The 27,363-nt window shown below is 37.3% G+C and overlaps 1 protein-coding gene across 1 annotated transcript in view; it reads right to left on the bottom strand.

Annotated features, from left to right (window-relative positions):
* Positions 1-23,423: 23,423 nt before the first annotated feature.
* Positions 23,424-27,363, bottom strand: part of Sycp1 (synaptonemal complex protein 1) — an 85,160-nt gene continuing 81,220 nt past the window's right edge. The window contains exons 30-32 of the mRNA XM_075979038.1: positions 25,967-26,110; positions 23,657-23,743; positions 23,424-23,561 (exon numbers count right to left, since the gene is read on the bottom strand). Of these exons, the coding sequence (XP_075835153.1) occupies positions 23,424-23,561; positions 23,657-23,743; positions 25,967-26,110 (369 nt within the window). The remainder of the gene's footprint in view (positions 23,562-23,656; positions 23,744-25,966; positions 26,111-27,363) is intronic.

Raw genomic sequence — 27,363 nt, 5'->3', positions numbered from 1 at the left:
CTCTTTTAAAGCCCCTCATGGTCTATTCTGGCTCTCTGATTTTATCTTCACCATCTTCTGATCCTCAAGCCACAGCCTTTCTCTGCTTCCTGTGACTTTAGACAAGCTGAGCTGAGTTTTTCAAGTTAGTTCTACTTCCCTTTCCATTGGGAATATTCTGTTCCCTCTGCTGGAACACCTGCCCAGGACTTCATCCCATGTCCCATCTCAGATAACTCCTGTTCATCTCTCATGGCTCATCTGAGAAACACCACTCTTGCAAACCCTTCTCTAATTCTCCACGGCTTTTCTAATGATTAGGGGCTTTAAGGGAATTAAATATATAGAACCCCTGGCATATGGTAGATACTGAATATAATCCTAGATGTTCTTAGGGGTTATTGAAAATCCCATTTGTCTTCCCTTACTTTAACCTTTATTATTAATGTAAGTGATGGACAAAATATGATTTCTGGCATAAGTGAGTCTCCCCAAAGGATGATGGCAAAGTCAAGGGAGAGTTAAGGAAAAACTTTAGGGAAAATACATTTAACAGAGTTAACTGAACAAAGAAAGACTTGCAAATCAGACAGGGCTCTGAAAAGAAACAGAAGAACTCAAAACACAAGTCAGGCAGCATCTGTGGACAGACAGCAGAGTGTGGCTTACAGGAGTGTGTTCTGATCAGTTGACTGCTCATGATGGAGAAGGCTTGATTTCTATGACTGACTATATTGAACGACTATATATGAATGACAGCTATTCGCCACAACTTTACCACATTGCATCTTTAGCTAGTTTACACACTAAATTTGGTTGCAGTTCATTATGCAGGCACTCAGTCTGGAGATGTTCACAGACAACACACAGTTTAACAGATATAAAACAAGAACAGCTAGTCCAGGTCTGCACATATTCTGAATACAAACTACTACCATCATAATCTCTAATCCATAATTATAATCCATGCCTTCTACTAAAAACATAGCGAACTATTCAGTGCTAATAAAACCATGGCTATCGGAGGGGAGTCTATAACCATTAAACTCCTAAACCAGCACAATCCCTAACAGCAATCTAAACATCTGTCCTTATACTCCCAGATAAGTATCGTCTTCACCCCTCATCAAGGAAACTTCTCTTTGCAACAGAGAGAAAACCACACCCAATCAAAATGCAGAGTTGTAGAGCCTGGTCCCAGTAGGTACATCTACAAACACTCTCTTACCTGAGGTTCAGAGAACGTTGTAGAAGAGGCAGAAGAAAGACTTTAAGAACCAGAGAACCAGGGAGTTTGCCATAATTGGTAGCAAAGAGAAGGGAAACAAAAGGTATCAATCTTACTCCATAAAGGCAGGGTCTTGATTATGGTACAGGGAAAGACAGTAAGTAAGGCAGAGGAAGAAGTACTTCTAGATTGATAAAGTAGGCCTGAGCATCCAGGGAAGCCAATGCACTGTGAGTTCACAGAGAAGAATACTAGAAAGAACAGAGATGCAGAGTCTTCTGGAGGGTGTCGAGGATCTTCTTTGTACTCAGATGAAAACTGATTAATGTATACATTTGAAGAAACTAGTTGAGGCTGAAGGGCAGGGGGGAATCCGGAGAAGATGAAAGAGAGCTAGCCAGACACATCCAGGTTGAGGCACAACACCCTTTCCAACTTGCAGCAGTGGTAATCTCCTAATTTATGGAGAATGAGGCCGGCTGCTCAGAGGGTTTTGCTTCAATTATGAGGGAGATTAGTCTTTAACTAAATGCTGTTCTGACCTTTTCTAACAATGCCTGTGAGGATTTACTATTTCCAAAAAGCACAAAGTACAAAACAAAGCTGAAGAATATGGATAGGAATGCAGAAACATCCAGCAACCAACAAAGTATAATCTGTAGTATGTGGCATTTAACTAAAAAACAACTCTAGGCATGCAAAGAAGCAGCAGAGTACAATTCATAATAAGATGAAATTGAACCAGAACTGGTATACATAACAGAATTAATATATAACAAGAAACTAGGCATTATATTATAACCAACTTCCATAAATTCAAGTACCCAGGGGAAATACTAAGTAGAGGCATAAAAGACCAAATTTAACTTCTAAAGATGAAAGCAACAATATTTTCACAAAAATTATGGATAGATTATATGTAACAGATTAAATACTTCAAAGGAAAAGATTAATGAAGCTAAAGATATTTAATATAAGCAATTCTAAATGAAATACACAGTGAAAACAATTTGAAAGATGACTAAGGTTTGATGAATTTAGAAAAATGTCATGATTCTAAACATAAGAAAGCAAAATTCTCAAAGAAGAGGAACACAGAAAAAATTGAAGATGCAATCACTTAAAGATTTACAGACTTTATAAAAATAGTAAGTCAGCTCCAAAGGCCCCAATGACTCATGTATAAAATTATAAAGAAACCCAAACTAAAACATGTCATCACCAACACCAATAATAAAGAGAAACACCTTAAGAACAGACAAAATTACAGATAATGTAGAAAACATAAGGAGACAAATTCTAAAAAGAATGATAAAGCTTAAAGATTGTGGCTCATCTGTGATGAAGGGAAAAATTGTATAAACCCAGAATTCTTCAGTGAAAGTCATTGAAGAGAATTTATCGCTAGCAGGCTAGTCCAGAAGGAAATTATACTAGATCATAAATCAAGATCCACACTAAGGATTGAAATGCACCGGAAATGGTAATTATGCATGTAATAAGTAAGATATTCGCACTATTATTTAAACACCTTTAACACATAATTGACTATTTGGAGGAGCAGAAAACTTCTCCAAAAGGCCAGCGGCCCTAAGGAAAAGGCCTCCAGGACAAACCCATGGCCCTGACATTTCCTCTCATCTACTCATTGCCCACTACTATGAAGTCCCAGAGCTGAAGTTCCGGTGCTTTTGGTTGGTGTTCTCTCCATGGTATCTCTCTAGCACGGTGATTGACGCTCACAACAGTTTGAAAATACAAAAGCAGGTCCTCCTCCTGTACAGATCTCAGTGCTACGACTGATTTTCATGCTCTCCTACAGTTGGAAGCTAATCAATCCCTCTCCCCAAGAATAGCAGCCACCCAGGGGGTATGATCTTTGGAGGGTGAGAGAACCTGCCCAGCCCACAGACTGCAAAGCTAAGCCTAGCCAACAAAGGCCCCTTGTAGGCAAAGAAGAGAAACAACTAAAGTGAAGACAGCTCTGGTAGATATGGACACTTATCTACAAGGCTCAACATCTAGATAAGCAATAGCGAAGACAAGTATCTCCAATCCAGCTGACCCTCCCCATTTCCATGCAAATAACCAGCAGTCTACAACTTGTGAGGATACAGAAAAAAAAGCTACCTTAGGTTACACACTCCACACACATGCACTCACGCACTATGCTTCCTTTCAATTGTACATCATTACACTTTATTCCTCTTCATACATGCATCCAATGTTATCTTTTCATTATTGGGAAGTCTTCATTCTTTTCCATTCATTTCTATTTTTCATAGAAACCTTCTATGCTTGTCACCTTCCCCTCCACAACATTGTTAGTGGCATTTGTTATTGCTGCTGTTTAAAGAAATGTTATTTTATTTCCCCTTCTATGTTTATGGGAGTCATTTCTTGATTTTGCCCCATTATTTCTAATCTTTTGTTATATTATTCCCATAACAATCTTCTCAAATCTCCTTCTTTTCATCTATTTAACCTTGCTTCTTCTATATTTCCTCACTTCCCAGATGCCTTCCTTTGCTGCTTTACTTTACTATTCCTGCGTCATATTTAACATGATAGCACATATACACATGCTGACTAACTCAGCTGTTCTGCTCGTAGGGATTCAATCAGGAGAAACACAAGCATGTGCCCATACACATACTTGTGTACAAACTTTCACAATGTCTTTGTAATGAACTAGAATTAGAAATAACTCAATGTTCGTCCACAGTGACAAATAAGCCATGGCACATATAAAATAACAGTTGTCAATAATAAATAGAAATAAATCATTGACACAGCAATATTGTTTGTGAGAAAAGGTGAATCCAAAAGACAAGTACATGCTTTCTGATTCTGATAATAATAAATACAAACAGAAAGAAAATTGATTGCCTAGTGTTAGAGAAAGGTATATACAGTGTAAGGGCTAAGTTACCCTGTAAGCCCCACTGGCCCAAGGACAGATAACTTCTTGGAATGGCAGGGGTTGTGCTTGACTGGGAGGTGACAAGTCACATGTTTTTGCTACACTAAACAAGTTTGCTTGATCCAACTGCAGCAGAAGAGATTGTTGTTGCAGCAGATGGACTTTGGCAGGAGGTATACAGGCAGGAAGTAGGATGTATGCTTGCTCCTGATTGGACCTGACGGGAAATACTATGGCCTTGTGATTTTGCCTTTTTAAACCTCTGCAAAATGTGACTTGTCACCATTTTCTGAGAACCCCAAAATGGTCTTGGCGGAGTCCATCATCCTGTCCAGTTATTTAATTAAAGCTTGTCCAAATTTGGCTCAAAAATTGTGGAACTTATTTTTCTCTTACAAATTCTCAGGCTTAACAAAGGGAAAAAGATTATCAACAGGGCAGACGACCATTAGAGAGGAGAAATGTGTTATCTTGATTTAAGATGACTCATCAAATTGTGCACATTAAATACATGCAGTGTTAAGTTGTGTAACTCCACAATTCTTCTGTGACATTATAACTTCTAATATATCAGATTGCAATTAAGATTAAGTCATATTGGAATACAACAGGCCCCTTTCGATATGTTTGGGGGAAATTTAGACACAAACACGTGAACAGGAGAATACCATGTGACGGTTAGAGTAAAAAGTCTACAAACTAAAGGCATAGAAGAAGTAGGAGAGAGGAACCCAATACAGGAAGTTTACTGTTAATAATACCAAACAAAGCTGTTCTAAAGTCCAGTAGTACAAATGACCTACTTACTTCTCTGTTCCCCACACCCACGTACCATGCTCCTGAGCACTGTTTGACTTCCCATATTCCACTGAGCACTCCAAGCTTGTTCTTGCAATAGGGATCTTACTCCTTATTTGTTCCTTCTAAAGAGTCCTTTCATCATAGTTTAGAATGACTTCCTACTTATCATCTCAGCTTGATGAAAGCCTTCCTTAGCCACCACATCTAACAGAGCACGTTTTCTATCATTCTTAGGCCCTCATTTCACAACATGTGTAATTTCCTGATATTAGCTTGTTTACCCTTCACTGACATGTATTCTTTGTCTTCCCCTGCAAAACTGAATGTGAGCAACTTAAAAGGCACGGCTTTGCTTCACTCGCTCACACTGCATTCTCAGAATTCAAATCTGCAAAACCACACACTAGAATTTAATAAATACTTGTTGGTTGTGTAAGTAAAAGGAAATACTAGAGTACATAATTAAATTCATCCCCAAACTACTAAACACTCAGATATTCTACAGACAGCTCTAGGCAAAGCCAAACTTAAAACAAGCTTTTCGACATCTTTTATATTACATTTACAGATCAATTCATTTTCAAAGGAAAAAACCCTACCCATCCATCCTAAGTAGCTAAAATAGGAGTATCATTATAATATGAAACAGATTTGTTATCACTCCCCATCCCCAGAGAATAGATGTTTTTCTAGTTTCTAATGTGCTCTATTTCCATAAAATTCTAATTTGGAGGCAGCAGATTTTCTTTCAAATCAGTAGTTACCTGTGAGAGTCACATTAGAATGACCTGCCATTTAAAACAAAGCCATTTGTTTACCTAACTTCTTCTAATGTTTGCTTCATAGCCAATACATAAAACTCATCAAGAAGAGCTGGTCCTAATGTGATTGATCGTTTTCTCCTCTAAAGCTCCTAAGTGGATGACAAATTTAATTTAAATATGGAACATGTCAATTTGCTTCTCTCTTTTGGTAACAGTTGAAAGCCCCTAATACACCAAATTTTATATGAATTTACATGAGTTCTCTAAACTCTACCCAAAAACATTTTTTTAAAAATTAAGGTCACATATAAATGTTAATAAGAGTCGTTAGCATCTCCTGTAATAAAATTCAGTGTTATAAAGTCAGATCAGCATCAGTGTTTCCTGTATGTCACCACAGCTCCTCTGTTCCTTAGTATAATATTTTTCATTGCTACTTATATTACTTTATATAACCCCTTTGTAATTAGATATTTCTCTGGATGAATAATATGAGCAGAATTAATTGTACTCATAACAGGTGCAACTGCTTTCTCAGCAGTAACCAACAATGTGCTACTGATCTTACTAAAAATTAACTTTTTCTTGCCTTTGTTCTGCATATTTTTACTTTAAAAAATGTTAGCACTTTTATTTTCAAAAATCAATAAAAGATTCAGCTAGGAAATTAATCATAGTAACCAAGTAATCAACTCATAATGCAATCAGCTATTTCTTCACTATATGTGTGTGAATTTGTCCCAGTGTTTAAAATTGCCTTTAATTGAGGGTGATGGGTATTCAGGAATTCTGTAAGCCCCACATAATGGCAGAAACTGCCCTGGAGGAGTTCATTCTCACCGGTCATCCGCCAGCCCCACTGTGGTGGTTCCTGTTGACAGGAAGAACAAACTCTGAGAACATCCGTGAGGAAATTTCTACATTGAGCTCACCGAGGGGTGAAGACTCACTTTAAATATGGGCAGCACCATCCGTTTGACTGGGATTTCAAATTGAATACAAAGGAGACAGTGAGATGAGCAGCACCATGTGTCTCTCTCTGCTTCCTAACTACAGACGCAATGGGACCCACTGCTCGTGCCCTGCCATCGTGCCTTCTCCACCATGAGGGAATGCACCCTCCAACTGTGAGCCAAAATAGGCATCTCCCTCCTCGAGCTGCTTTTGTCACAGCAACAAGAAAAGAAACCAGTACATCCACTAAGATGACAGCCCGGGACACTTTGGAGCCTCAGACCCATATATCAAACTGCCTATATTAGGCATCTTGAACTAGATAGTGAGCAGGAACCTCAAGTGTAATGTGCTCACCAAATGCCCCAGCTGGGCTGTATGACTTCTTGGGTCAGCCTGCTTCTGGTCTTGCTTCTAGGAAAACGCAGGAGAACAAAACAAAGCCAGCTGTTTTTTGCCCCAAATCAACCAGATTTAGTAAGCTTCCCCACATGTGAAGTAAAAGGAGAAGGCCAGATGTATTCAAGAAAAACTATTCCTCAATGAAACCAAAGGCACAAAAGACTCCCCATGCCGTGCACAAGAGGAGGCTTCTCAGCATCCAGCCCATTAACAACTGTTCTCATTGTTTACTATCCACACTGGCCAACTCTTCCCCAAAGCCCTACACACCTTTTGTTCTTCCACCCATCATATATTAAAACCCAGAATTGCTTTCCCACTTCAAGGAATTAGAAAAAAAGAGTAAAGCATAATGAACCAACTGTTCAGATGTTTGACAACAGACACAAGGCTGATACAGAAAGAAAAAGAAACAGGACTTAAGCCTGTGATTTTCCTAGCTTGCTGCCTAGAGGCGGCTTCTAGGCCACAGCAGAGAGCAGAAACCAGAGACGGACGGTCTTGTTGAGTTTAAAAGACAAGTATCAAAGTTCAAAGAAGTTGAGTAACTAGAATTTATAGGACAGAGAAATAACAACTGTAGTTAAGGCTGTTCTGAACAAAAAAATAAGACAACTTTTTAAAAGATTAATTTACCCAGGAGTGATATAACTGTGTGCAAGAGCCAACTCCATAACTCTAAGAAAATGCAGCAAAATCCAACATACAAATCTGAATCCATTAAAATGTAAAATCTATAATATTTGTAACACAATAAAAATGTGAAAACAGGAGTTATGACACATACAATCAATATAAAGAAACAGATGCATAAAAAGTACAGTATACAGACAAAAACTATGGTTTGTTTGTTTCCTCTCCCTCAGATCATCTCCACCTTCTCACCCACCCAACTCTACACCCTTTCTCTCTTTAGAAAATAGGCAAAAAAAAAAAGGAAAAAGAAAAAACACAAGAAACACAGACACACTCACATACCAATTACACAAAAACCACAAAAACACACTCAGAAACTACAATATACATCCAGTAAGACAAAAATGTCCAGACAAAGTAATATAAGACAAAGTCTATAAAGTATCCTTTATTTTTGAGTATATATATATATATATATATATATATATATATATATAGAGAGAGAGAGAGAGAGAGAGAGAGAGAGAGAGAGAGTTTGTTTTGCACTGGACATGCATTGGACTGCAGGGTATGAGGTTAAGTGTGATAAATATACTCAGTGAGACTCCAGCAGAGAAAGCGAACCTTTGCTTCGCAAGTATCAGCTACAGATAGCTTCTTGGTTAGAGGTAGGAGCTGTGTCCACTTCCCACTCCCAGCATGAGGGTCCTGTCTGGTTTGATCCTGTGCAGGCCCCATGCACGTTGCCATGGTCTGGAGTTCCTACGTCCCTCAGGCCTGTTGTGTCTGGAAAATAGTTTCCTTAGTGTCATCCATGCCCTCTGGCCCTTACAGTCTCTGCATTCTCTTCCACATAGCTCCCTGAGTCCTGAAGGGAGAAATATGATGAGGACAGCCCACCTAGAGCTGAGTGTTCCAAAATCCCTCACTCTCGGCACATTGTGTGTGTCTCTGTTTAGTTCCCATGTGCTGCAAAAGGAAGCTGCTCTGATGGTGAGTGAGGTGCTAATCTAAGGGTACAGTAGAATGCCATTAGGAGACATTTGATTGTTATGTTCCTTTAGCAGACCAATAGTATTTGGTTTTCCCCTGGGCCTACCTAGTCTTAGGTTATTACCCATCCAAGCAGTGTCAGGCATGGGTTCTATCTTGTGATGAACCTTAAATATAATCAGAGAGTGGTTATACCAGCATGTCATGTAGGCAGATCATCATTGTAGATCACAGGGTTTGCTGCCAGGTTGGTTGTTACCTTTCTCCTCTGGTAACATGCAGAGTACCTTCCAGGATGATGTAGTGGGGAAGGCTCCATCTCAACCTCTCCATGTTCAATGGGATACGTGAATATTGTCTTCAGCAACAGGGCCTTACCATCATTTTGTGGAGAGCCTGTGACATTTTGAGGTTTCCATGGGTCCCCTTTGACCAACGACTAAACTAGATATAACCCATTCCTGACACTGGAGATTTCACTTAGTGGCAAAAGATGACAGACAAAAACTTTCAAGTATCTTTTATAGGAGCCAGAGAGATGGCTCAGTGTGTAAGGTGTCTCCCACCAAGCTTAACAAACCTACATGGTGGAACGAGAGATAATTTCCTGTAAGTTGTCCTCTAACCACCACATATGTGTCAAGGCATACATTATCCAAATATATACACAATATATGTACATAAAATAAATTAAAATGTAGTAAGTAAAATAAATACTAATGCTATCTATAAGCAACACAGTTTACATACAAAATTAAATATGTGGGTTTATAACTTGTATATAATAGATAAACTGTGTTACATATGAATATATACGAAAAGAGCATCCCATCGCTGGAGCTTTTACTAGTAGGCAGTGTTCCAAGATCTAACCATTTATGAATGAGTAATGGTCTTGTCATAACTAGAAGACAATCTGACCCAGTCATAAAGGAAAAGTTCATGATGGTGACAAGAAAGGGCAATGGGAAGATAAATATTAACAAAGTACAGTTATATACAGATGATATGTGAAGTAGCACAATGAAACTATTTTTTATTAACTAAAAATTAATATATTTAAGATTTTAGAGATATTTGTTAATAGTTACTTTGAAGCAAACATCTTTTAAAATGTATACTAAAATGCAGGTGTCATGATGAATTACTGTAACACAGCACTCAGAAAACCGTGGAATTCCCTCTTAGTAAATCTCTTGTATGAGGTTTGTTATGTGGTGTGACTTTATGGTATTCCTTGGCTCCTGATTGCCAGGACACATTTCAACTCAAAACTGTAACACTTATAAGTATAATATCACTCTGATAAGTTTATTAGGAATTAAAAGGCAGAGTCAGGAACAGCTAATCAAATCTCATGTTATTAACACATTCATGTCACCTGTAGTCTAAACTGAAATAGTTCCTCTAAGTATAATTAGTGTGTGTGTGTGAGTATATGTGTGTTGTGTGTGTGTGTGTGTGTATAAAGTATATTGGGGATTTTTGGGGGGTGCTGTTGTTGTTATATGGTTTTTGTTGTTGTTATTTGGAGTTTGTTGTTGTTGCTGTTCAAGATAGGGGTTTTTTTTGGTGTAACAGCTCTGACTGAGATCCACCTGCCTCTGTCTCCCAAGTGCTAGAATTTAAGGTTTGTGCCGCCACCACCCAGCATGTATTGGTTTTTAGTGAGTAATTAATATGTAAAAAAATCAGATACTATTATAAGGAACAAAGAATTTTTTAATATAATCATTATTAATTTAGCAAAGAGTGAGAAAATCTAGAAATGTAAACAATATCGTTGGTGAAAAAAACTCTACTTATTTAGAATGTATGTTATTAAAATACTACCGATTCTTTGAAAAGTAATTGGGGGAAAGTGATTATTTTTCCCAGTCATAGCTCAAACTGAGGCTTCTTTTAATTACATAAAAAGCAAATAACAGCTTTTTAAAATTAAAAAGTAATTATAAATTGATAGAATGATAATTTGCTCTATGGATTTTACCAATTTGTTAGTTTTTGGTTTTGCTTTTGGATTTTTGACATTTTGCCAGTTTTGTGTTTGTTTTTTGGTTGCCTTGTTGGTTTGGGTTTTTTGCGGGGGATGTGGTTGTTTTTTCGAGACAGGGTTTTCTGTGTAGTGCTGACTGTCTGGAACTTATTCTGTCAACCAGGCTGTACTCAAACTCAGAGATCCACCTGCCTCTGCCTCCCAAGTATTAAAGTATTAAAGTGGGATTAAAGTAGTTGGTGGCAGGGCCTCAAAAAAGAGCCATGCGATTTTTGCTGCTAACACTGAGTCAGGAAGCCTCTGTTAAAGGAGTTCTGCCTTTGCTTGCCTGTAGCAAACATGCTCCCCCAACCCGAAAAAACACTGATGCCAAGAAGCTGTGCTTGACTCTGTTCTTTTGTGTCTAGAATCCCTTTCCAACCTCTCTTAGGTTTTATGTGAATGTAGTTGCCAAAAGTTGGGCACCATTTGTAGACAGAAGTTTCTGTACTACTTGGTCCCATAGCTGTTCAGTCCCAATTAAATACACAGAGGATTATATTGATTATATATTGTTTAGCCTTTTGCCCAGGCTTATTACTAACAATCTCTTACAACTTAAATTAACCCATAATTCTTAAGTTTAGTCCCATGACATTGTACTTGTTCTCAGTAAGGCAGTCTCATCTTACTTCCTCTGCATCTGGCTTCTAAATGCATCTCTGTCTTTCCTCTTCCCAGAATTCCCCAAGTCTGGTTGCCTCCCCTATACTTCCTGCCTGGCCACTGGCCAATCAGCAATTTATTAAACTAATACAAGTGACAAATCTTTATATGGTACAAGACCATTGTCCCACATTATGCATCACCTGGTTTGTTAATTTTATGAAACATGCTTGTTAACAAAATGCATGTGGTAAAAAAATATATTTTTGAGTTCTAGTTATAAGATGATGATATGATATTTATGTATTTATGTAAATTATGCATATGCCTAAATAGATTAAAGGTAATATTTTATACTATCTTCTAACTTTATTTTTATAGCCCTTATATTAAAGATATGTCAAAATTAAATGAATTTTTTATTCCTTTCAGTTCTAAACTCAGATTTCAAAACTGAAATTCTGTTAAGCCTTATATTTCTTCTTTGCCATTTTTTATTTGTAACCCACAGCTGACCTGTCACTGATGTTCTTAATGTACAGTTTAAATTCAGGTTGACTAAATTATGAATAATACATCTCTAACCTTTGCATCAACCAAAGCAACTTGCTTTTTGACATCATTAAATCATATTTATTAAGTAAAAGACATTTTATTACCAGCTAGAGTGATGAAGTTATAGATATTTGTCTTAGGACAGGCATTAGGCCTAATCCAAAAGCCCAGATCTTAAACTTTCAATCTAAGATTTTTTTAACTTTTACAAAAATATTTTGATGATGACAACAGCCTTATCCTGCCTATTATCCTTTGTGGTCTTCCTAAAACAAGTCCTTTACTCTGCTGAGAAGATGAATAATAGGATTATAAAACTTTATACTTCATAATCTTTGAAAATGTAAATTTTGAAAGATGGAATCTTAATCAGTAAAGTCTTTCACTGCTTAACTCTATTCCATTTTCAAAACAAAACTGCAACACAATGGTTGACTCTCACAGTCCTACATAAATAAATGAAGACCAATTTTCCTAAATAGTTGCTCAGGTTCAGGCCACACCAATCAGAAGAACAAAGAGCTCCTGCTGCACCAAAGGCCAAACTAATCACCAGAAAACCAGCTCCCAAGTTGGATAGAGACTCCCTTCTAGCCCAAAGATCATGCCAGCTGCCAGAAATCCAGGGCACAAAGAACTAAAAAAAAAAAACAAAGAAAAAAAACCCAAGAAACAAAACACCCATCTAACAAAGACAAATGCATAAATCATCCTCAACACCAGTGTGAAAATACAACCAGGTCAACATGGCATCATCAAAGCCCAGCTATCCTATGACAGCAAGACCTGAGTATTCCAACACAGTTCATGCACAAGAAATATACATTAAAAGATACTTTATGAAGACAGAGGTCCTTAAGGAGGAAATGAAAAACTCCCCTAAAGAAATCAAGGAAAAAACAATCAAAAAGAGTAGGAGGAAAACAAGAAGAAAAAAACAAACAGGCGAAGGAAATTATTCCTAACATGAAAACCAAAATAGAAGCAAAAACAAAAACTCAAAAAAATCAGGAAATGGATAATCTAGGTAAACAAACAGGAATGACAGATACGAGCACCACCAACAGAATTTCAGGCACTGAAGATACAATAGAAAAAATAGATTCATCAAAGAAAACGTTAAGTCTAAAAAACCCCTAATACAAAACACCCAGAAAATCTGGGACACCATGAAAAGACCAAACCTAAAAATAATAGGAATGGAAGAAGGAGAAAAATTCCAGTTCCAAATCACAAATTTTATATATATATATACACACATATATGTATATATATAAATATCATAGAAGAAAATTTCCCTAACCTTAAGAAGGGCATGCCTATAAAAACACAAGAAGCTTACAGGACACCAAATAGATTGGATCAGAAAAGAAAAGTCCTCCTGTCACATAATAATCAAAATACTAAACATACAGAACAAAGAAAGAACATTAAAAGTTGTAAAGGGGAAAAAATCAAGTAATATGTAAAGGCAGACCTATAAGAATTACAACCGGAGTGAACCTGGGTCCTCCGAGGGAATAGACAGGAACCAGAGATCTCAGCGGGATCAGGCATGAGTCTGGGACCTCAGAGAGAATAGGCCTGAGCGAGGACCTCTGTGGGTTCAGGCATTAGTCTGGGACATCAAAGGGAATAAGCAGGAACCTGGAACCCCTACAGTATGAGCATGGGTCTGGGACCTCTGAGGAAGAAAGCAGGTCCTCTGCAGGTCCTGGCGCACCCGAGCCTGGGACCCCCAAGGCAGTAGACCAGAACCAGAAACCTTTCCAGCTCCAACTCCAACCCAGGGACTTCTACAGGAGGGAATCCGGACCAGGTTTTACAGATACAGGTCAAAGCTGGTAACCTAGGCCAAAGTTGCCCTAAGACAAGAAACTCCATCTTGGCCAACAAATTCCACAGAAGCAGAACTGAACCAAGGATACCTAGGACAGAGAGGGCCTGCTCCACTGGGAACAGAAGCCAGGAGCAAATCCAGTCCAGGGAGCCAACCCAGTCCCAGAACACTGGCGGATCAGGACTGAGCCAGTGACCAGATCCAAAGCCAGTGATCTCCACTAGAACAGGTCCAGCTCCAAGCCAGCAACTTCTACAGGAGAAGATTCAGACTAGGATTTACAGAAACAGATCAAAACCAGCAGCCTAGGCCAAAGTAGGCTTGAGACAGCAAACTCCAAGGGAGCAGAGCAAAGCACAGGAAGGAACACTGAGATACCTCCTGGAACAGGAGTAACCAATGGGGTAACTAGAACTGTGACACTGACTGTACCACGAGGAACAACCATCTGAGCTTTGGATTCGCTGGCACCTAGATTATTCAACAGAATCTCAGACAGCCTCAACCATACCTATTAGAAGAAAAGATGAGTAGAAAAGGTAAGTGTTATTCTTTTTTAAAAAATGCTGCAACATCCCCGCAGCAGTAGGCAGCAGAAATGCTGTAGGTCCCAAATGGTGGTAGCGGGTCATATGGTGGCAGGCAGCGGGCTCTGGGAGCAGCCAGTCCCAGGCAGAAATGGCTGCCGGTCCCAGAGTGGTGGCCTGAGCAGTGGCGGCGGGCCATGTGGCGGCAGACAGCGGGCCCTGGGAGCAGCCAGTCCCAGGCAGAGACAGCTGCTGGTCCCAGAGCAGTGGTGGCAGGCCATGTGGCAGCAGGCAGTGGGCCCCAGGCAGAGACGGCTGCTGGTCCCTGAGCAATGGCTGGTTCCAGGCAGGGAGACACATGGCAGGCGGGCAGAAGACAGAAACATGGATAGACAAGACATGTAGGGTGAGGTTGAATGTTTATTCAGGGGGTTATGGAGGAGGAAGGGTGAAGGGGAGACAGAGAGAGAGGGAGAGAGAGAGAGAGAGAGAGAGAGAGAGAGAGAGAGAGAGAGAAGGGGAGGGGAGGGGAGGGGAGGGGAGGGGAGGAGAGGAGAGGAGAGGAGAGGAGAAAGAGACAGAGAAGGGGGGAAGCAGAGAAGTGGGGAGGGAGGCAGAAGTGAAGCTGCCTCTCTAAGAAGATGGAAAAGAGGACGAGCTCAGGCCAGAAGCTGAAGATCAGCCTGCCTCAGTGGATGGGGAGGGGAATGGGGGTGGCTTGTCTCTTAAAGGGACCAAAACCATAACAGTAAGATCACATGTACCAGTAAAACCTAAAGACCCTACAACAGCAAGATCTAAACAACCAAACATGGATGAACCAGAAGAAAATGATCTAAAAAACAAAAACTCAAGAGAATGTTTGAAATTCTTAAAGATGAAATGAGAAATTCCTTTAAAGAAATGGAGGAAAAAGCAAACAAAAGATTGGGAGATATCAGCAAATCACTTAAAGAAAACCAAGAAAAAGAAGTCAAACATAAAAAGCAAAAGATTTATATGATCTGAAGAGAAACTAGAGTATGCAATCAAACATATAAAACAAACTAGCCAGGACTTGAAAACTTAAATAGAAACAATAAAGAAAACACAAGCCGAAGGAATTATAGATACAGAAATGAGAAAAAGATCAGGAACCACAAACGCAAGCATAAACAGCAGAATACAAGAAATGGAATCTCAAGTGTTGAAGATACAATAGAGGATACAAATTCATCAGTTAGAGAAAACATTAAATCTAACAAAAGCTTAACCGAAAATATCCATGAAATATAGGATACCATGAAAAGGCCAAATCTTAGAATAATAGGTATAGAAGAAGGAGAAGTTCAACTCAAAGGCACAAAAAAATTTATTTAACAAAATCATAGAAGAAAACTTTCCTTACCTAAAGAAAGATATGCCTATGAAGATATAAGAAGCTTACAGAACACCAAATAAAGTGGATCAAAAAAAAATGTCCTCTCGCCACATAATAATCAAAATACTAAACATACAGAGTAAAAAAAGAATATTAAGAGCTGCAAAGGAAAAAGGTCAAGTAACATATAAAGTAGACCTATCAGAATTATACCTGACTTCTTATTGGAGACAATGAAAGCCAGAAGGTCATGGTCAAGCATTATGCAGACATTAGGAGGCCCCAATGCCAGCCCAGACTACTATACCCAGCAAAACTGTCAATAACCATAAGACAAAACAAGATATTCCATGACAAATCTAGATTTCACCAATACCTAACCACAAACCCAGCCCTACACAAAATACTAGAAGGAAAACTCCAACCCACGGAAGATGGCTACACCAACAAAACAGACAATTGATGATCTCATTACAGCAAATATTGAAGGAAAAAAATGCACAAATTAACATCACCAAGGATGAAAACTAAATTAACAGGAGATAGCAACCACTGGTCATTAATATCCCTTAATGTTAATGGACTCAACTCACCTATAAAAAGGCATAGGCTAACAGACTGGAAATGAAAGCAGAATCCATCCTTCTTCTGCATACAAGAAACGCATCTCAACCTCAAAGACAGACACTGTCTCAGAGTAAAGGGTTGGGAAAAAATATACCAATCAAATGGACCTAAGAAACAAGTGCATGTAGCTATCCTAATATTGAACAAAATAGACTTCAAGCTAAAATCAGTCAAAAAAGACAAAGAAGGTCATTTCATATTAGTCACAGGAAAAATCCATCAAGAGGAAATTTCAAGACTGAACATCTATGCCCCAAACACAAGGGCACCCTCATATGTCAAAGAAACACTTCTAAAGCTGAAATCATATATTAAACACCACACACTAATAGTGGGAGACTTCAACACTCTCCTCTCACCACTGGACAAGTCAATCAGACAAAAAATTAACAGAGAAATAAGAGAACTAAGAGATGTTATGACTCAAACGGACTTAACAGACATCTAAAGAATATTCCATCCAAACAAAAAAGAATATACCTTCTTCTCAGCACCTCATAGAACTTTCTCAAAAATTGACCACATACTCAGTAACAAAACAAACCTCAACAAATAAAAAAAACTGGAATAACTCAATGTACCTTATCAGATCACTATGATCTAAAACTAGAAGTCAACAGCAATACTAATTCCAGAAAACCCACAAACACATGGAAATTAAACAATGCTCAGCTGTATCATCAGTGGGTCAAAGAAGAAATAAAGGGGAAAATTAAAGACTTCCTAAAATTCAATGAAAATGACCACACCACATACCCAAATTTATGGGACACAATGAAAGCAGCATTAAGAGGCAAGTTCATAGCAGTAAATGCCTACATAAAGAAGCTTGAAAAACCCCCACACTAGTTAACTAACAGAACATTTGAAAACTTTAGAACAAAAAGAAGCAAACACACCTAAGAGAACTAGATGACAGGAAATAATCAAATTGAGAGCTGAAATCAACAAAATAGAAACAAAGAAAACAGTACAAAGAATCAATGAGACAAAGAGATGGTTCTTCAAGAAAAATCAACAAAATAGACAAACCTTTATCCAAACTAACCAAAAGGCAGAGAGAGAGAGAGAGTATCCAAATTAACAAAATCAGGAATGAAAAGGGGGACATAAAAACAGACATGGAGGAAATACAGAGGATCATCAGTCATATTTTGAAAACCTGTACTCCACAAAATTGGAAAACTTAAAGGAAATGGACAACTTTCTGGATAGATATCACTTACCAAAATTAAATCAAGACCAGATAAGCAAATTAAATAGACCTATACCTGCTGAAGAAATAGAAACAATCACCAAGTCTCCCAACCAAAAAAGCCCAGGACCGGATTGTTTCAGCTCAGAATTCTACAAGACTTTCAAAAAAGAACTAATACCAATACTCCACAAATTATTCCACACAATAGAAACAGAGGGAACATTGCCAAACTCTTTTTATGAGGCTACAATTACCCTGATACCCAAACCACAAAAAGACATTACTAAGAAAGAGAATTACAGACCAATCTCACTCATAAACATTGATGCAAAAATACTAAATAAAATATTAGCAAATCGAATCCAAGAACACATTAGAACCATCATTAGAAAAATGCAGAGCTCAATAAATATAAATAAAAATATTAAAAGAAAAAGCAGCAGCTTCCTGGTTTACCAGCACAAACAGCTCTAACTCTTTCTCAGGAAGTCTGGCTACAGAACATTTAAATGGTGTTTGTGAGTAGAGTGGTACAACTTGCAACATAGATTCACTGTATGACTAAAAATGGGGCAATGTAGATGGCTCTCAGAAGTGAACATGCCTCCGCCATGCTGGATGGGGCAGAGCAAGCACGCAGGGCCATGTTAGCCCTAGCCACGCCCACTTAGCATTAAAAATAAAAGGGTACTTTGGTCAGAAAGTAATTACAGATACACAATAAAGACAGATTCAGATAAAAAAAAAAACCTCTAAATGGATCAGTGTTGGATAAATATACATCAGCTTAGGAGAGAGAAGAAAAAAAAGTATAGAGACTTATAAAAAGAAGTAAATAGCTTAAAAAATAAAGTTCTTAAAGAGACAGATGACAGTCATACATTAAAAGGAGTAAAGAAAAATAAGCCACAAAGATGGAGAATACACAGAGTCTGGATTATGTATATTGTTTTCTTTGAATTTTTTGAGCTAAGTACAGACATTTCATTGTACAGGCTGCTAAGCTAAACCAACATATAAATGTTAAAAGTGTCTTGACTTCAAAATATGGATCTAAGGATATGTTGCTTTGGAAAAGCTGTCCTTCTTGTTTCCACAAAAGATGAGAACCTATAGATTCCTTCCAGACTAATGTGATTTGTTGGAGCAAGATCCCCTGCTGAAAGGTCACCGTGAACAATCCCAAAAATTACTTCACCAAACAAAAAGCAGGAAGCAGTTTGGAGAGAACTATGCCCAAATTCTCAAATATTGTTCATAAATGTTTACATTTAAAGAGGGATAGGTTATAGAAATGGACACTTTGCATTGATATGGATCTTGGCTTATTGATACAATTTTTTTCTTTTTTTAATTGACATTTATTGAGCTCTACATTTTTCAGCTCCCCCCCTGCCTTTTCCCTTCCCCCTTCAATCCTATCCCAAGGTCCCCATGCTCTCAATTTACTCAGAAGATCATGTCTTTTTCTACTTTCTACTTCCTATGTAGATTAGATCTATGTAAGTCTCTCTTAGTGTCCTCACTGTTGTCTAAGTTCTTTGGGATTGTGGTTTGTAGGCTGGTTTTCTTTGCTTTATGTTTAAAAACCATCTATGAGTGAGTACATGTGATAATTGTCTTTCTGTGTCTGGGTTACCTCACTCAAAATAATGTTCTCTAGCTCCATCCATTTTCCTGCAAAATTTAAGCTGTCGTTATTTTTTTCTGCTGTGTAGTACTCCACTGTGTAAATGTACCACATTTTCCTTATCCATTCTTCAATCGAGGGGCATTTAGGTTGTTTACAGGTTCTAGCTATGACAAACAAAGCTGCTATGAACACAGTTGAGCACATGTCCTTATGGCACGATTGAGCATCCTTTGGATATATACCCAAAAGTGGTATTACTGGGTCTTGAGGAAGGTTGTTTCCTAATTTTCTGAGAAATCACCACACTGACATCCAAAGGGGTTATACCAGTCTGCATTCCCACCAGCAATGCTGCTTTTTTATTTTTTAAGATGCCGCAAAGTTTTTACTGCATCTCTCTTAAAGTAGCTGTGGTGCCCCTGCTCATCACAAGCCCATCTAGAAAAAAAAATTGTGGCTACCAAAAAACTGTGCTAAACTATGTTCTTTTGTGTCTAGAATTCCTTTTCAGGCTCTCTCAGGTTTTAAGTGGATTTAGTTGGCCACATTGGCATGCCAATTTGATGCACATATCCAAAAAATTCATTCACTACAATCAAGTTGGCTTCATTCTAAGGATTCTAGGGGCTGAGCGGTGGTGGTGCACGCCTTTAATCCCAGAACTTGGGAGGCAGAGGCAGGCGGATCTCTGTGAGTTCGAGACCAGCCTGGTCTACAAGAGCTAGTTCCAGGACAGGCTCCAAACACAGAGAAACCCTGTCTCGAAAAAGCAAATAAATAAATAAATAAATAAATAAATAAGGATTCTAGGGATGCAGAGAGATGGTTCAACACAATCCATTCAAGGACAGAAATCACATGATCATTTTTAGTTGACGTCAAAAAGGCCTTTTACAAAATCCAATATTCTATGTGGCCTGGGTAGCCCAACAATAAGGGAATTGCAGAGAATCTGAAAGTAAATTAGTTCATGAAGATGATGTCTTCAGTCTAAGTTGAGATTCTAAAGAATTTGGCAGCAACAGAATATATGAACTTGTCAGTGAGATTGAGGGCAATCATGCAAAATGCAGTTTCTTTCTTCCATGTGTTTTTAGCCACCAGAGGGTATAGGCCAGATTTAAGGTAGATCTTCCTGTTTCAAATAATCTGATTAAGAAAATCACCCACAGCATCTTGAGTCCTAGTTGATCTCAGATATAGTCAAGATGACAATCAAGATTAGCCATTACAAACACTTCGGGATGAGAGGAAATGGTGGAAGAGGGAGCAGAAACACTGTAATGTCCAGCTAAAACATTGTAAGAGCCACAGAATCAGGATCTCAACTCTTGTCATGTTATCTAGACATGACAAGAAAACCACACCAATAAAATTCAAACAACATGGTTGCCTAAACAAGACTGGCATAATGACACCAGGTGACATCCCAATGTGTATGGGAAAAAATTCATAGGGTCCCACACCTAAATGCAGAGCTATAGGAAAATCAATAGCTTCTGAGAAAGGAAGAACCCATCTAATACATTATCCAATTCAAAATGGTCAGCCTTAAACACACGTACATATGAGCAACACTGAATGAATTCAGGTATGTGTACGTGTGTGTGAGCATGTGTGTGTACATAACAGTAGTAATTAAAGAAGATGCCATGAATGTGAGAGGGAGGGAGGGGAACGTGGGATGAGTTGGGGGGAAAAGAGAGGAGTAGCAATAATGTAAATAAAGTACCCATTCTCAAAACAATAAAAACTTTAAACTAAATAACATGTTTTAAAGACTTAATAAATCCTCAATAAATGGTTGTATGGAGGACTAATTATGAAGTTTCAATCAAAAAGATCAGACATTCTAACATCATAGATAAATTATCTGAGTATATACAGAGTTATATGAATTGAAGGAACATAATTTCTATAACATTACAGAATTTCTAAATTTTTCTCTTGTCTAGCCTTACCTACCAAAAGTCATTCCCATAAGGAGATTGTGTATTCCATCAAACCATAATTACTATTTGTACAGAGCTCCAAAACTATTTTATGTTCATTTTTTACATAAAGTCCTCCTTTAAATCCTTATAATCTACTCTTCTCCCAGTCTTCAACATTTTTCACCCTCATCGTAAATGGTCTTAAGTCTCCTCTTAATTTTATTTCTATTACTGTGATAAAGACCATGGCCAAAAGCAACTTTGGAAGGAAAAAGATTTATTTCACCATACAGCTTGTAGTTCATCATGAAAGGAAATTGAGGTGGCAACTCAAGGTAGAAACTGGAGAAAGGAACTGAAGCAGAGACCATGGAAGAGTGCTGCTTATTGGCTTGCTCTCCATTGCTTGCTCAGCTGTAGTGATATTTCATTTGTATTTTAATAAATAAAGCTTGCCTGAAGATCAGAAAGTAAAACAGCCCCACTGGTCAGCCTTACAGACCAGGCAGTGGTAACATGCACCTTTCATCCCAGTAGTCACATTCACTATCATAGAAACTGGGTGGTACATGTAATCCCAGTGGTGCACTCCTTTAATCCCAGCCCTAGAGAGGACTATAAAATGGGAGGAGACAGCTCTCAGACAGAGTATCATTCTGAGATTCTTGGAGGCAGGATCATCATTTCAGACTGAGGTAGAGGTAAGAGCCCGTGGCTGGCTGTTTTGCTTTTCTGACCTTCAGGTTGAATCCCAATTTCTCTGAGTTTTTAATTAGTCATGCTTCATTCAGCCTGCTTTCTTATACCACCCAAGACTAAGCCCAGGGGATGGCATTGTACCCAGGGAGCTGGGCCATCTCAGATCAATCATTAATCAAGAAAATACCCAGGGCTGGAGAGATGGCTCAGCAGTTAAGAGCACAGACTGTTCTTCCAGAGAACCTGGGTTCAATTCCCAGCATCCACAAGACAGATCACAACTGTCTGTAACTCCAAGATCAAACAAACACGCAAGCAAAACGCCAATGCACCATAAAAGAAAAATAAATAAATTTGGTTTTAACCCAGGCAGTGGTGGCACACACCTTTAATCCCACCACTCGGGAGGCAGAGGCAGGCGGATCTCTGTGAGTTTGAGGCCAACTTGGTCTACAAGAGCTAGTTTTAGGACAGGCTCCAAAGGTACAGAGAAACCCGGTCTCGAAGACAAAAAAAAAAAAAAGAAACACTTTAAAAAAGAAAATACTCGGGGCTGGACAGATGGCTCAGAAGTTAAGAACGTTGCCTGCTCTTCCAAAGGTCCTGAGTTCAATTCCCAGCAACCACATGGTGGCTCACAACCATCTGTAATGAGGTCTGATGCCCTCTTCTGGCCTGCAGGCATACATGCAGACAAAATATTGTTTACATAATGAATAAATATATACACAGAATATTGTACACATAATAAATAAATAAATAAGTGAACACACACACCACCTGCTTAAAAAAAAAGAAGAAAATACCCCACAGACTTGCCTACAAGCAATTTAATGGGAGCACTCTCTCAATTGATATTCCTTTTCCCAGATGCCTCTAGCTTGTGTCAATTAGGCAAAAAAACTAACCAGGACAATCATTACAGAAACAAGATGTAAAACCAAAAATCCTACAAAATTCCATTCATTTACCATCACTTTGTGTCATACATTACTTCCTCTTACCTGTTACTCTTGTAGAAATGTTAGTTCTTCCCAATGTTAAACACTTTATTTACCCAATAAATTCTACCCATCTTGCATATTGTAAAACATTCTATAGAAATGTTTGCGTTTGTTAACCCACGTCCCTCTCTAGTAACTACCCCCTTATCTTCTTCCTTTAAAGTAGGACCTCTCTTGAGTTTTTTACACTTAATAGCAAAAGTTGCCTCAATTTTTTCTATCACCCTCTCCTCAAATTCTTCTAATCACTGAAATTACTGGAAAAACTACCAATAATCACTCATCAATTTCATTTTATCTTTGAGAAACATTATTTAATATAATTTATCATTCCCTTCTCTCAAATTATAATCATCAAAGACCGTCAAAAACTCAATGATAAATATTTATTTGCATACAAAATATTTTAATAGTAAAGAATAAATTATAAATCTCAATAATGCATTTATAACAGTCAAGAGCTCAAGTTAAAAAACTTGGAACTTTACTATCCATTACAAGTAAAAGCAACAAAATGTAATTATCTGAATATAATTTAAAAATTCAGATAATATAAACTTATTTTACATTTAGGCCAAAAATATGATGATAACATGAACATATATTACTTATGCAAAGTAATTTTAAAGTCTAAGTTCCTGGGTAAAGGTTGGTTCTCTGGGAAATAATAATAAAATTAACCATTTATATTATTAGTCTCTATAATCAACATTGATTTCCTGAAATTAAGCAAATAACTTTTCTGCTTCCTTTAGTCTTCTTTTCCTATCAACTTTAGCAATTGTTGCCCAACGGTCCTCTCTCATTTTTCTCACACCTTCAAACTTCACAGAAGACACAGGAGTTGATAGAGATAAAGGAATCTAAATATAAAATAAAGTCAAACAGTATCTTAATATTTTTTAAAAAAGAAGTCAGTTTTTAAATTTTCCTTTCTGAAATAAAATTTAAAGGCTACCTGTTTTGGTATTTTGACACATACATGAGTATTTGGTGAATTATTATTGTAAAATCTGTTTGATGTCTCTTCTTCTGAAACCATGCTCTTGAAGAAAAATAAAAAAATACAGTGTTACAGTTATCATCAATATTATGTTATTAAAATTTGGTCAATATATCACCTATAAGGAGAATGAAAAGTACAGCAAGAGAGAGAAAGAGGAAAAAAGGAAAATAGGGCTTTTAACACTTGCACTCTGAGATTTGAAAGCAAAGTACTTAATTGTGCACAAAACTCTAGAAAGCTATGCCGGAAATACAAGTCTGCTACAGGTCTGTGGGTTGGTTGGAATATAACATTAGCCACCACCATTTAAGGCTGAACTTGAAGGAAAAACAATTACCAGTCAATTTCCATTGGAAAACATAAGAATTGAAATAAGATTCTAGAATTCCAAAACAATTATTTTATTTCATATCTGCCAGCATAATTGTTGCATAAAAGACAGAGAGGTTTCTGGTATATCCTATTTTATAATGTTCTCAAGATCATGCAAAATAATTTTAATTTTGCATAGTTTTGCAATGCTGGGGATTAAAGCCAGAGGATCAGTACTAGACAAATACTACCACTGAGCTATAACCTTACCCATACAATTCTTCTTTTAAAAAATCAAAATGAAATAAAGTTATTTTGAGAATCACAGTAACTAAGAAATTGACCAAGATCACTCTGCTAGAAATACAGCATAGATTAAAACATTGGAGTGTTTACCTCCAAAGTCCAGGCCATTTCTTATTACATCTGTATGTATCTGGACTGCATTTTCCACTGGAAGCTATTATATACAATGACTTCCACAGCTATTGTACCAATCTATATTCAAATTTTGGCTTCATGCCTTACCATATGATCTTTGTTCAGCTTAGTTTCCTCAACCGTAAAACGAAAATGACAATATTCTCTATAGTTTTCCTTTCTTTCTTTTTTTTTTTTTTTGGTTTTTCAAGACATGGTTTAATGGCATGCATGCACAACCACCGTCTGGCTTCTATGCTTTTATAGAATCAAATTGTTATAATAAATAATTCAGCTAATCTTTGGAAAACATTTAAAATAGGCCCTAGTTTACACTTTACTTATTGAGATGTTTTTTGTTTATCATTATCTATGGGATTCTGTAGTAGCGACTCCATGTGTTAAGTTTAATAACAGGATTCTAACATTCAACTACTCAGTATTTCAATACAACAAATTAGAGGCTCCTAAGTAATAAAAAGCTTTAAATATCTTATAATTTTGCCGGGCAGTGGTGGCGCACAGCTTTAATCCCAGCACTTGGGAAGCAGAGGCAGGCAGATTTCTGTGAGTTTGAGGTCAGCCTGGTCTACAAGAGCTAGTTCCAGGATAGGCTCCAAAGCCACAGAGAAACCCTGTCTCAAAAAAAAAAATCTTATAGTTTTAAGTGGTAATAATGAAACAGGGAGGCAGAGGCAGGTGAATCACTGTGAGTTCAAGGCCAGCCTGATCTACACAGTGAGTTCTAAGACAGCTAACAGAGCTAAGACTATGTAGAGAGATCCTGTCTCAAAAAAGAAAGAAAGAAAAAAGAAAGGAGAAAAGGGAAAGGAAAAGAAATGAAATGGAACAACTGACTTTAAGTAGAATTTTGTCATTAATGATAAATAAGGTTTGTTGTTCAATTTAGTATAGTACTCTTAAATTATTCTATGTTTAACTATTTAAGCTTTATTATCCTTTAAGAAAGTATTGGTGTGTGTATATTGAAGTAAACATTCCTATAAAGCAGTAGGGGAAGTAGCTTCCTTAAACATGCTAACATTACATCTCTCCTTAGGAGTAACAGATGTTAGAGCTGTCAATCAATATATATAAATGTCAATCAGTAGTGCTATAAAATGAAGCAACAAATATGAAAAAAGATAAGATCCTTATTAATAGATTTGCCTGTGGAACTATTAAAATATTAATCCCACTTTTATGTTTTCAAATGAAGAAAAACTTCATAGTATTTTTCTGAAAAACAAAACAATCACTAGTCATCTCATACGTCAAGTATGTGAAGTGGTGTTTTTTTTTTAAGTATAATGTTTTTGGAAATTTAGAAGGAAATCGTTTGAACCTTAATTTCTATCAAATGATATGAAAACATATGACTCTGTATTGTGACAATTTTGTTCTATTTCATTATCACAATGCTATATACATTTATATCAAGGAAACCATAATGATATGAGCAAGTAAAAAATAAAATAATGATATGAACAAGTAACAAGTAAAAATGCTGGTTATTCATAACATTTTTACCAAGAGATCAGTAGTTTCCGAACTGTCTGAATTAACATCAAATTCAAAGACTGCTTTTCTCTTTTTATTACTTCCTCCAGTTGGTATATACTTGTTTTCTCTTTGAAATGTTTTTATTTTAGTTGGTGTCTTCACTGTATACTCCTGTGCAAAAACAAAAAATCATAAATAAGTGTTGAATGTAGTAGAATACACCTATTATCCCCTCAAGGGGTTTCTTATATGTCATGTAGAGTATATTGTGGTAGCCCACAGTGACTCCATTTCCATCTGGAATACATTCTGGCTTAAAAGTCACTTGTGTTCAAGCTTGTCTGCTCTGTTTATCCTTGAGGGCTGTAAAAAAAAGTTGATTAAATCCATGGAAAAGAGCATTTTCGCCCATAAAAAAGAACACATTATCGACTAAGACACAGGCTGATGTATGCCAGCCAAGGGCACATCTAGATAGAAACAGAAACTGCTTCCTAAAGGATAGGAATGGTCTTTTGGTTAGATACTGACTGTGCTGTGCTTTGTTCTGCTTTTGTATATAAGCAGGCTTTGAAATAAACTCGGGGCCATCCACAGTAAGCTAGTAAGACAGATCTATCCTGTGTTTTCTGCCTCAATTTCTCTCAATCTAACATTTCTTTAACCTCCATGCCCCCTTCCAGACACCCTGGCTGACTTTGTTGGAGCAGGCTCCAACAGTATATGACAGAGAGAAGTTCCAGTAGAGGTCATCAGCAATAACTTTTTTTCCCATGAAAACAATCATTAGTGTAAATAATGTTCTTAAAGTTCTAAAAGTTAATCTTCTGATAAAATGATTTACTGAGAGTTCAAAAGTTGCCAGGGAGGGGGCTGGAGAGATGGCTCAGAGGTTAAGAGCACTGTCTGCTCTTCCAAAGATCATGAGTTCAATTCCCAGCAACCACATGGTGGCTCACAACCATCTACAATGGGATCTGGCACCCTTTTCTGGCCTGCAGACACACATGCAAACAGAATACTGTATACATAATAAATAAAATCTTTAAGAAAAAAAAAGAATATTCATTGACTCTAAGTATAATACAAATTCTTTAAATTCATTTAATTACTAAAAAAATGAGTGGCAGTATATACTAAAATACATATATCTCTAAAATTTGGCAATTTCATTCCTTTGTACATACATAATTAAAGTGTGTATGTCAAGTACTAGAATTTCTATAACAATACTTTTCATAAAAGTTTAACCTGAAAACTATCCAAATATCCACTAATAACACAACTGATCAAAAGATCGTAACACAATCACACACTAGGTTTTATATATATATATGTAAAAATTGTCTATAACCTTAAGCTACAACATAGATGAACCTAATAAACATAACATTTAATAAAAGAAATCCAGATAAAAAGAGTAT

The sequence above is a fragment of the Microtus pennsylvanicus genome, chromosome 7, assembly GCF_037038515.1.
Source record: "Microtus pennsylvanicus isolate mMicPen1 chromosome 7, mMicPen1.hap1, whole genome shotgun sequence".
In the NCBI taxonomy this organism is placed as follows: Eukaryota; Metazoa; Chordata; class Mammalia; order Rodentia; family Cricetidae; genus Microtus; species Microtus pennsylvanicus.
Note: the sequence above shows the minus strand (reverse complement) of the source record. Positions and strands in the feature narration are given on the sequence as shown.